The sequence below is a fragment of the Ctenopharyngodon idella genome, chromosome 5 (assembly GCF_019924925.1).
Source record: "Ctenopharyngodon idella isolate HZGC_01 chromosome 5, HZGC01, whole genome shotgun sequence".
Lineage (NCBI taxonomy): Eukaryota > Metazoa > Chordata > Actinopteri > Cypriniformes > Xenocyprididae > Ctenopharyngodon > Ctenopharyngodon idella.
The window spans coordinates 35,173,040-35,185,754 of NC_067224.1; the positions used below are offsets into that span (position 1 = coordinate 35,173,040).

At 36.3% G+C, this 12,715-nt stretch overlaps 1 protein-coding gene across 1 annotated transcript in view; it reads left to right on the forward strand.

The window, feature by feature from the left end:
- Positions 1–12,715, forward strand: part of galnt9 (polypeptide N-acetylgalactosaminyltransferase 9) — a 100,755-nt gene that overhangs the window by 36,820 nt on the left and 51,220 nt on the right. The window contains exon 4 of the mRNA XM_051894169.1: positions 788–962. Within this exon, the coding sequence (XP_051750129.1) occupies positions 788–962 (175 nt within the window). The remainder of the gene's footprint in view (positions 1–787; positions 963–12,715) is intronic.

A 12,715-nucleotide genomic window follows, 5' to 3' on the forward strand; every position in this document is an offset into this window, starting at 1 on the left:
GTCATTTATAGTGCCACTAAACCTTCTTTTTTCTTTTATGCTGTTAAGTTTATCATACAGGATTCTGCACAAGCCTTTTCCTTAAACCTGAAAGTTTTTCCAACATTTATTTTTGTTTAGATTCATGAGTCTAGGGGTGTTTCTTAGCCATGTGGACTTACTCTTACTAATGTTTAATTTGTTTACTTACATGTAACTGTGAATATAACTATATCTCAAAAGAATTGCCTTTGTGCATTTCTGAGATGTAAATGACGGAGATGCAAATTATATCTGAAACATTTTGAGGAAAAAAAAAAGACTCTTTAGTCTTGTTAAAGGAATAGTTCACCCAAAAATGAAAATATAATTTACTCATCCTCCAGTTGTTCCAAACCTGTATGAATTTCTTTCTTCTGCTGAACACAAAAGAAGATATTTTGAAGAATATGGGTAACCAAACAGTTGACGGACCCTGTTGCCTTCCATAGTATAGAAAAAAAATACTATGGAAGTCAACGGAGCCCATCAACTCCTTTGGTTTTTCAGAATTCTTCAAAATATCTTCTTTTGTGTTCAGCAGAAGATAGAAATTCATACTAGTTTGGAACAATCTGAAGGTGAGTAATTGATGACAGAATTTTCATTTTTGGGTGAACTATCACTTTAAGAGACAATATTTTTTAGTTAGCATTTTAAAATATTATTTACCTTGATTATATATCAAGGTTATATATATTTTGATCTATATTATTGATGTAGGAGTTTTGGATTTCCTTGCTTCACATGATCTGTTTTTCTCTCGTAGTGGAGCTGAAGTTCAATCTGGATCATTACGTGAATAAGCGATATCCTGGCCTGGTGAAGATCGTGAGGAACAGTAAGAGAGAGGGACTCATACGGGCCAGGATTCACGGCTGGAACGCAGCCACTGCTCCTGTTGTGGGATTCTTTGACGCCCACGTGGAGTTCAACACGGGCTGGTAAGTGGGATTCTGTCTTTTATTATTTTATGAGGCATTGTCTCGCCACTCAGAGTATCACTGGCATGCTTCTCATGACAAAGACTTGATTTATCAGAGAATATTCATCATGACATCAATGGTAGCTTAGACTTCAGCGAAGAAAGCAGCCTGATGGATTTTTATCAAAAGCATCTGTCAAAAATGAACTGATAGATTAATGATCTCAAAAATGGATGAATAAGATGTGCCCTAACTTAAATAACATTTTTACTTTCTGATGATAATGGGCTTCCCTGCTGAAAAGACCTGCAGGAATTTTCAAGCTGATAACATGCCATTTAGTTCTGGTTTGGTTGGGAACTGGCATCCAAACTACAACATACACTGGTGATGTATTTTTTAAGTCAATCCAGTAGAGCTGCACAATTAATCGTTAAAAGATTGCAATCTTGATTTAAACAATCACACAATCTTATTCCTAAATGATGATGTCTATTAAACCTTTGACAAAATCACACCGGAACATTCAAATCTGCATTCGCGCTGCCACTGAGCCAGAGAGAGCAGTTGTCATGTATAGGTATGAAACACAAAGGGCCCTATTTTAACGATCTAAGCACATGGTCTAAAGCGCACGGCGCAAGTGCACTTACACCGTGTCCTAACCAGACGCGATGCAATAAGATTCCAGCAACAAGCAATTTGACTGTCCACACTAGACGTGACACGACAATGAGAAGCCATAAAAAATGAAAAAATCAAAAACCACAGCCAATCAGAAGAGAGTGTGGGCGGGCACTCTCGGCATGAGCACAGCAGACACAATGAATGGGCAAGTACATAGTAAAATTCATAAATATTACACATTTAAACATTATTTAAAGTACATACGGAGTGACTGAACCAATCTTTGTCATAGAATGCTTGTTTGTTCGCATTGAGTTGACAGTTTGAACGTTCTTGTGCCCATTTATTTATTTTCAAGATCTGAGGTGAATTAGCCAGTGTTGTTTTCATTACAGCTAAAAAGCTGGGAACACAGAATGATATTCAAACTCACAAAGACGCTTTTAATATTAAATAAAGCACATAAAGAGTACCTGATATTATCATTGCCATACTTTGCCAGCCGTGACCTTGCGGAGAAATAGAAACCGTTTCTAAAATAGAATCGTCGCGTGTCGCCGTCGCGGCTGGTTAGGACATGGTGTTAGGGCATGTCCGAATACACTTTTGCTAGTTTAATGACGGGAAAAATGGTTGACGCGCACTGTGCACGGTCTAAAAGGGTTGTCCATATTCCGACTGCAGTTTATAGTTCAGATATAAACACTGATGTCTATGGTAGCAATCAAAATAGAGCAGATCCCTTTTTGAAAGTAACTTGATGCTTCAAATAATGATTGTATCATTACATCGTTATGCCACTAGGTGGCAACAAATGACTTTTAAAAATGTATTTGTCATTAAATCATTAATTCAACAGATTCGTTCAAAAACGCTGATTCATCCAGTAATGAAACAAGTGAAGTATTTATGGCCTCCCAACATGGAAAAGATACCTTTTATCGCCTGTCACGGTGTTGCTTCGCATCTGGTTAGGACACGGTGTTAGGGCATGTCCGAATCCACTTTTGCTTGTTTAATGACGGGAAAAATGGTTGACGCGCCCTGTGCATGGTCTAAAAGGGTTGTCCATATTCTCTTAATGAGTAATGGGTGTGTTTTGGGTGTAACATGCAATAAACCAATCAGAGTCTCATCTCCCATTCCCTTTAAAAGCCAGTTGCGCTCACACCATGGTGGATTCGCTATTTATATGGCGGAATTTGCAAGTGGAAAAACTGAACGCTTCTCTAGGAGGAAATGGATCTGCTTATGCGTGAGGATAAAGCGCACGAGCAGACCATCTACGGTACAAGCCGGATTCTACCAAAATAATTTTATTTTTATGCACACAATAATAATATTTTACATTGTAATCCTTTTATTTTTAATATTTGGTATGTTTATGTACTGTTGCACGTCCCTTTGTGTGTAATAAGCAGAGTGTACGCTCGCCTATAGGTGCATATTACTAACGCAGTCTTTAAATAACAAAAAAAAAAAAATATATATATTGCGCCATTGACTTTAGACCAGGTTTCAGTTGGTCAATGACACAGTCGTTTTCAGTTGCCTCAAAATAGCAACGCGCCAACAATGCGCCTGAACACACCTCATTTTCAGACCAGCACGCCCATGGCAAATGCATTTACTATTTAAACAACGTGGCGCAGGACATGAAAATGATAACTGCATTGGGCTGAAACTAGCATAAAACACTGCATTGTGCCAGGTGTATGATAGGGCCCACACAGTTTTTCAAGCACATAGTATTGTTATTTCTGTCTTTAAATAATTCATATGATCACAGAAGTACAGGGATAAAAGTTTATAATTGGGATATAAACACTGATGTCTATGTTAGCGAACAAAATAGAGCATATCCCCTTTTGAAAGTAACTTGATGCTTCAAATAATGATTGTATCATTACATCGTAACGCCACTAGGTGGCAACAAGTGACTTTTAAAAATGTATTTGTCAATAAATCATTGATTCAACAGATTTGTTCAAAAACATTGATTCATCCAGTAATGAAACAAATGAAGTATTTATGAGTGAGTCTTTGAATCATTCATTCAAACCAATATTTTTTAAAAAAAATAATAAATTCTAATAAATTAAACATATTTAAATAGACTGCAGCCGTTAATAATTGGTCAGAACCTCTAGTAAACTGCGTTATTTTATTTAGTTGTCTGTTCAAAATCATGGGAGAATCGTGATCTCTATTTGAAACAAAAAAAAAATCGTGATTCTCAATTTATCCAGAATCATGCAGCTCTACAATCCAGCTAGAAGAATAAATCCATTGTTTGTTGCCTCCAAAAACACAAAACAGCTCCTATGTGCTGAGACTTGCGCTACCAGCCCGCACTCGCAATCCTTAAATGAACTTAAGCATCCTTCATCTGTCACCTCCTTCAACTCAACAGCAATGAGTTCTCATTAAGGCCTCCCATTAGAGGAGTATGACCTCCATTGGGGAATTATGGATTAACCATTAATGAGCTTTTTCTCTTTGTTCCACAACATAAACATTTAATGGAGAGATGATCACTGAATGGGGCCACCGTCTCAGGTACATGATGCTGAATCTGCAGTCGGAAAGACAGGGGATGCATTCCATGTTTGGAGCCCAAATTAAATTTGTTTCATTATCACTTCCCTCGTTCAAAACTTGGATTGCTTTTTCATTTAAATGGGTTTTCCTTCTGTGTGAGCTTCAAATTTCAAGGTGTGAATTGAAACAGTCGGAAATTAAATGCGTTTTAGTTTTATATTTAAAAGGAGTCATATCAAATAATTTATTATTTTTTTCCTTAAGCATTCCCCTAACATTCATTTTTTTATGTAATTTTGTTTTTCATACTGATTTTCCACCCTCTCTCTGTCTGAAATAAAAAGTGTGTTTTGCTGCTGAGCCTTTAAGAAACACCCTCTTCACATGCAAAATGAGCAGAAGTTTTGAAAATTAGCATATATTTTCATAGTACATCAAGGTCTTGTATGTCAAAGGATCAAGAAAAATGTGATTCCTAATGATATGGCACCTTTAACATACTGTTAGCTTGCACAGGGTGATCATATCCCAGCTCAGAAATAAAATCTGTTCAGAACTGTGATGAACTCCTCTCCTTATGTCAGCACCAGCCCATCCTTTTGGTTGCCACCCTATCGTTGTCAAATAGAACCGGGACTTAGTTATTGTTAGTTATTGTTCTTCTATTGTGTCTTCCCATTGACATGTTGTTTATTTTGTTTAAAATATGTTCCACATTTAATGAGAAATATTTTTCCATTTATAGAAACATCACATTTTAAACTTTGAAGTAACTTGACATAATCACACTTAAAAGCACAGCTTCAAAGGAAAGTTGATTTCATATTGGCAGTATATACCGTGCGATGCAGGAGGGTTGACAATTAGCACTTTGATGTGTATGTTTCAAAGTAACCGGAGGCAACTAACAGAATTCCAAAGAGACCAATTAGTCAATATCTGAACTGCAAGAGCTTCGGTCACAGATACTGTGAAGTATCTGCTAAGAACAACAGTTTTTAAAATGTAGAGGTAAATGCACTAAATCACTAAATCATCATTTACTAACCCTCAAGTCATCCCAAACCTGTATGTTCTTGTGGAACACAAAAGAAGATATTCTGAAGAATGTTTCAGTGTTTTTTTTTGTTTTTTTTTGTTTGTCTGTACAATGATAGTCAGTGGGTCCAATGTTGTGTTGGACCCCTTTGAATTTCATTGTATGGACAAAAGTGTAATGATTCCACTGAAGGTGAGTTGAAGAACCCAATTGCAGTTTCTTCTTTTTCTTTTTTTTTTCACATTTATTACCATAAATGTGAACTAAATACAAAATAGTGATGGGTGATTTCGAAACACTGCTTCATGAAGCTTCAAAACCTCAAATCTTTTGTTTCGAATCAGTGGTTTGGAGCGTGTATCAAACTGCCAAAGTCACATGATTTCAGAAAACGAGGCTTCGTTACGTCATAACTGTTTCGAAATGTTTTGAAATTTCAATGGTTCACTGCTGGGGGGGCGATTCACTGAGATCGCCCCACAGTGGCGAACCATTGTACAACTGTCTATGGTTTTTACCTGATCTCTGATCAGTTTTATACATTTGTAGATGTTTTAATTAGACATTGGTATAATTAAAAGGAATAATAGTAGTTAATAATCTCTTAATGGCCTGTTTAGCTGAGCCATTAATAGAACAAACAAAACAAGCCATATGTGTGAATACAGTGAATTATCCTTTAACTAAGTGCACATATAGTGATGCTTGTATAGTGCTGTACGTTAAACTAGCGATGGGAGAAACAAAGCTTTTCAAAGCTTCGAGTCAACTGAACCAATTGCTTCGCAAAATCATTCACTGTTTTGAAACATTCGAAACACCACACGCTGGTGACGCCTGCTGGTCAAAACAGTGTGAATGCAACAAAAACTCATGCCAAACATGCATAAAAACAGCTTTTACAAACAAATTGCAAATGTTTTTATTGAAAGTATAATCTATCATGCAATTAACTAATCATCTAATACCATTAAATATTAAGTGTCTGTATAAAATGTATTTTCAGGGTTTGTTTTGTTTGTTGTATGGATGGGTCAGCTAAACAGAGGCTATAAACTCCTATTATTCCTTTTAATTATACAAATACATCATTAAAATGTCTACAAATAAAACTCATCAGAGATCAGGTAATAGACACACTTAATACTCAGGTAATAGACATAGACACTTGTTCAATGATTCACCGCTGGGGTGCGATCTCAGTGAATCCACATGATTCATGGGTTCACAGAGATTGCCCCCAGCGGTGAACCATTGGAAAAAAGTTTCGAAACAGGTATGACGTAACAAAGCCTCGTTTACTGAAATCATGTGACTTTGGCAGTTTGAAACACGCTCAGAACCACTGCTTCGAAACAAAAGATTCATAAAGGTTTCGAAGCTTCATGAAGCAGCGTTTCGAAAGCGCCCATCACTACCTTAAACACTTGAGTGTCATGCAGATTGTGATGAGCATAGTAACTCCTTTAGTGAATCAGGCTCTGAAACAACCCAGACAGTGTGCAAATAAACAGTTATCAGTGTGCACAGTTCCAGTCCTCACTCAAAGTTTTTTTCCTCTCCCAAGAGGAGTAGATGGATATTTCACAGTACAGTTGCTAAGTGCCTCAGAAGTAGATCCTCAAAAATGACCACAGATCTGAATCCTCTGTGACCTGAGCTGGAAAAATAAAAAAACGTTACGTCATGAGCTTTACAAAGCTCAGATTTATGGCAGGGATGTTGTTCCGAATCCTCTTGTTTCCAAGGCCAACACACAAAGGCATAACCTGGTGTATGGAGTGTAAAACCTGGACCCCTGGGCAACAGAAAGGGTGTTATGGTCTGACAAGTTATCTTTCAACCTTATATCTAGCTCCCGACAGGTTCAGCAAATCTTTTTAACACTAATCACTGTTGCAATCTTTTATGCACAGAGGGGTTCGGTAATATTATGGGTTGTCATTTTATGGAAGTCATGGTACTACAATGGCCAAGGAATAGGAGACTATACTATATTATGTACAACTACATTCATCTATTGTATTTTAGTGCATGGTACATTTTTCAAAGTGTATGTGTCCACTTATAATTCTACATTCTCTACATTGTATTACATGAATAAGTTTTACCAGATTTTGGCATGGGGGAATTTTGCAGTCACTCTACTTCACATATAGTTGCGTATGTGTAATTTAGCTTGTCGTCTGTAGAGCTCTAGATTGTGAATTATGTAATTTTCTAAAGGTGTTTCAGTCTTCAGTGTGAGTGACACTTGTGGACGGCACATAACAAATTATACCACAGCCTGTAATTCCAGCCTAATTTGAACTTGTCAGCCTGTCAGATTCAAGATGTATTGTGTGTGTGTGTGTGTGGGGGGGGCATGAGGATACAGTATACAGCCAGTCCAGTGGGTCATAAATTGGACCTACTATGCCTAACACAAAACCTTTTCTTCAGGACAGAACATAGTGTTCTAAACTCATTCATTATTCATTGACATGACTTTTTTTTTTTTTAAAAACCCTTTCAACTAAGATATTGTCAAGTCAGCATTCAGGGTTTGCCTTGCCAAATGTGCTTTTCTAGTTAAAATTACATTAAAATGAATCTTCGGAACACAAATTAAGATATTTTTAATAAAATCCGATGGCTCAGTGAGGCCTGCATTGACAGCAAGATAATTATCACTTTTAGACGCCCAGAAAGCTACTAAAGACATATAGTTCATGTGACTACAGTGGTTCAACCTTAATGTTATGAAGCGATGAGAATACCTTTTGTGTGCCAAAAAAACAAAATAACTTTATTCAACAATATCTAGTGATGGGTGATTTCAAAACACTGATTCATGAAGCTTCGAAGCTTTACGAACCTTTTGTTTCGAATCAGTGGTTTGGAGCGCGTATCAAACTGCCAAAGTCACGTGATTTCAGTAAACGAGGCTTCATTAGGGTTAGGGTTAGTCATAAGTGTTTTGAAACGTTTCGAAATTTCAATGGTTCACGTGACTTCGGCAGTTTGATACATGCTCCGAACCACCTATTCGAAACAAAAGATTCGTAAAGCTTTCTCACTGAGCCATCGGATTTCATCAAAAATATCTTAATTTGTGTTACGAAGTTGAATGAAGGTCTTACGGTTGTGGAATGACATGAGGGTGAGTAATTAATGACAGAATTTTCATTTTTGGGTGAACTAACTCTTTAACATGAACTAATAATGAACTATTAGATACAGCATTTATTAATCTTTAATGTTAATTTCAACGTTTACTGATACATGATTAAAATCAAAAGTTGTATTTCTTAACATTAGTTAATGCACTGTGAACTAACATGAACTAACGATGAACAGCTGGATTTTTATTAACTAACGTTAACAAAGGATAATAAATACTATGACAAATATATTGCTCATAGTTAGTTCATGTTAGTTAATACATTAACTAATGTTAACAAATAAAAAATTATTGTAAAGTGTTACCAATTTAATTAATTTTTAATTGCACTTCCATGCAATTCTACATCTTATTTGCTGCCTCAAATCAAATTCATGTATTTAATTCAATTTCGAATGTCACGACATCCTGTTTTTTCATCTGTTTTTCAGGAATTTTATTTGCATCTTGGTGTTTCTATTTCAGAATTGTTCAGCTGCCTGAGCTGAACAAGATCAACCTTTGCATCGGTCACAATCGGTGTGCATTTCAATATGCATTGTACTGAACATACATGCCTGAATTAAAGCATCTGTCTCCTGACAGAATTTCATTATTTATAAAACACGCTTAACCTTTATAGAGTGGCCCAGCACAGTGTTCGGTAGACTGGCAGAATTAGCTGTGATTGCATGAATACATGAGAAGGCCTCTGTTGAACATTATTGATTATTCATGACTTGGGTCTTTTATCATCTGCTGTTGAATTCTGAAATGCTAAACGTGCGTGTGTGCGTCATTAGATGGTTGACTGATAATTGATATTGTTGAGCCCTCACCTGTAGGCCTTTTTTTCCCCTAAAATGTATGTCCAGCCTACCTCCGCTGTAACCTTTTGCCCTGTGTCCTATTCTTCCAGTCCCCATTGTTCATTGTTGTATTTGACACGCCGATTCTCAGATCTCTCATCTCTACGCTTGATCTCTATCTCCCACACCTTTTCTCTCTCTTTCAATTTCTTCCTGCATCTATGCCTCAGGTTTCTGGGGAGCTTTGTTTGATTTAAAGGAAGAAACACAGTGATACATTAGAGAATCTGAAATTTATTATATATGTGGTTCTAGACAGACTCTGAAAATTCAATAGCAACACCAAAAAATCAAAGTCCTGTAGGTATATGTCCCACAACAATATAAACAAGCATACTGTAGTTGTTTATCAGCTCCTTCTGTGGGTGTAATTGTCTGATCTTTGATAGTTTTTAAAGCTGAAGCATGTATTTTTTATTTTAAAAACATTTTGTCTTGTCCCAGTTTAGTGTGCTAAAATTTAAGTAAGCCATTATTGAAGACTGTAAATACTGTGGCTTTGATTGTTTTGAGCAGTTCAACGTCGTTCTTCGACTTCTTGTTGGTGGGACTATGTGAACAAATGGAGTATTTGGTTAGCTGTTATTAGGTTTGGTGCTGCTTGTTTAACAGAAATTACATAATTAATCTTTAAAGGGATAGTTCACACCCACATAAGAACTCTGTCATTATTTATACATCCTTATGTTGTTCCAAACCTTCACACAGTGTCTTCACAAATAAGACTCTTTTCCATATGATTAAGAGTTTAGAGTTTGAAACGGGACCAAATAATGGAAAACATAGAACGGTGTGGTATGAGTGTTTGGAAGACCTGCATGAAAACCTGAAATCATTATTTTTTTCTATTCCCTCTAGTCCCGTAAGTGGCACACATATTACACTCTTCAGCTTCATAAATTTTGTCTTCTCCTGTGTGTGTGCACAAGGTTTTGCATACATTGCGGAGATCAGATATCCCCTCGAGGAAGGTAAAACCTGAAATCATCTGGACTGTGGGAACCTGCCAAGTTTTAGGGGACAGAAAATATCACCAGCTCAGTATAAAAACAATAGAAGTAAAAGGAAAATCCCCTCCAAACAAATGTGTGAGTGATGATCACGTCTACTGGACTCCATCTAGGAACCACAATGTTTGTATGTGTGCCTACTATTTCAACATGTTTTGGGAACAAAAGTTTACTCAGAATTGAGCTATTTTATCAGTGTATCTGATAAAATGGTATATAAAATGACAGTATATATAAAGTTTTTTTTTTTTTTTATTGTAATAATGCAACAAGATTTCTGTTAGGGTTAGGATGTTGATTAGTGCTGGGTTATAGTATTTATAACTAGCTGTATGTAAAAATAATAGTCTAAGGAATGTTCGCATATAAGAAAACATACTGTAGGTTTTCAGTTTTATCTTTCAAAATCCTTATACACGATTCTACCATCCTCTCATGTACGACAGCAACAAAAGCTCTGTGCAAACACAAGATTATTGCTGAAATAGATGTAAATTGTGTACAACAAGCTATTTCTATGCCTTCACTTTTGTTTCAATGGATTTGATAACTGTAGGCATAAATATATTCATAAACAAAGGTGCTGAAACATCCTATTCTTCATATTATGGCAATATAGGATGGCAGAGACTGATAACTGAGATGGATTATGTGGGCCAGAATGTGACCTTGTTGAAGTTGCAGGACTTGGCTGCACTTGCACACACTGGAGAACAAAAGAAGTGTAGTGTGTGTGTGTGTGTGTGTGTGTGTGTACTTGTTTAACCTACATTGTGAGGACCCAATGTCCCCACAAGGATAGTAAAACCTATATAGATTACCTATATTGTGAGGACCAGTCAGCAGAAATTGACTATTAAACATACTAAATTATGCTTATTTGAAAATGTATAAATACAGAAAGTTTTCTGTGATGGGTAGGTTTAGGGGTAGGGTTAGGGTTAGGGAACAGTTATACAGTATAAAAATCATTATGTCTATGGAGAGTCCCCAAAAAGATACTGAAACCTATCATGTGTGTGTGTCTTAAAAATACTGTGAGTGCTTGTGTGTTGTAGCTGTAATTTTCTCTGTCTCTGGTGCCCCCAGAACGTGTCTGTGAAGTTTCAGCTCAAAATACCCCACAGATCATTTATTATAGCTTGTCAAATTTGCCTTTATTTGGGTGTGAGCAAAAACACGCCATTTTTGTGTGCATCCCTTTAAATGCAAATGAGCTGCTGCTCCTGGCCCCCTTTCCAGAAGAGGGCGGAGCTTTAACAACTCATGCTTCAGATACTCAACAACAGCAAAACTGGAGAATCTCACACAGCCAAAATATCAGAAAATGTCAGTAGTGGTGTTCAGCCTTACATTGTTTGAACCGGAGTCGGACACTGATAGAGAGACTCAGGAAGAAGTTACAACTTTTAGAATACAACTGGACGTTTCTGAATGGTTAGAAGAGATATTTATGTAGTTGTTGTAAAGTTAAGTTGATTTAACACTCTTCAAGTGTGTGTTCCATGCAGAGCTACTCTTAAATATGTAAAATTTAAGTTTAATTAATTTGTGTTGGGACTACTTGAATCATTTTTGTTGCATTAACTAAAACTGCATAGGTGGATTTTTAGTTCCCAGCATGCTTTAGGACTGAACTGGGAGAGAGTTGATGAAGAGTAGAGGTGGTTAGGTTGTAGGATGGTTATATGATGTTTATGGTGTTTGTTGCTTTGTGCAATGAACATAGCTGTGCTAATGTTAGTGTGGTGACAAACTAAAATATATGTCTAAAATTAATATAAATTAATTTTGTGTAAAATCAAACAAAGTAAAACCAAAAAGTATGTGCTCATTCACTTTGTTCATTTTACTTAGTGTAATTTTGACTCGGTGTAGCTACTCTAGCTAATCTCAATTTGCATACTTTAAGATTCATAATTACTCAATCTTAGGTTGTACATTTAAAATGTTGTTGCCTTTTATTCGCTGTCATTTTTCAAAGCTGTAGGAAATTTTAGGCTAAAAGCATGTGTGCACAATTTAAGGCCAATTCACACTGCATCAATAGATGCCAACCTTATTTTCACTGAATGTGACCAGCATTCGTTGGGTCTTGAAATATCTGAGAAGTGACGTACTGTAATTTGGTGATTATCAACGTTGGCCGCTGTCTGTCGGTGCAGTGTGAATTAGCCTTTAAAAATTTGACAAACATGGTAATCTAAGAACCTTTAGCATACAGTTTTCAATGTACTATAGTTTGGGATACTGATCCTAGTCTTGCATGCTATGTATATACGATGTGAATTGTAATTCCACATATGACTTTTCATTTTGCGAAGAGATACAGATCAGTTTAAATCTACATCTAATGATTTCATAGCACTGAAATGCATTATTGTGGTTACCATGGTGATGTTGTGGAGGATCGATTTCTATAAGATAATATCTTACATGTACCACACAGTTGCTTATTGGTTAGAAAGGCACTCTCAAAAATCAATAAAGCAAAAATTCGATAATTAGTGTCACATACTTCCAAAATAATGATTAATGGGATT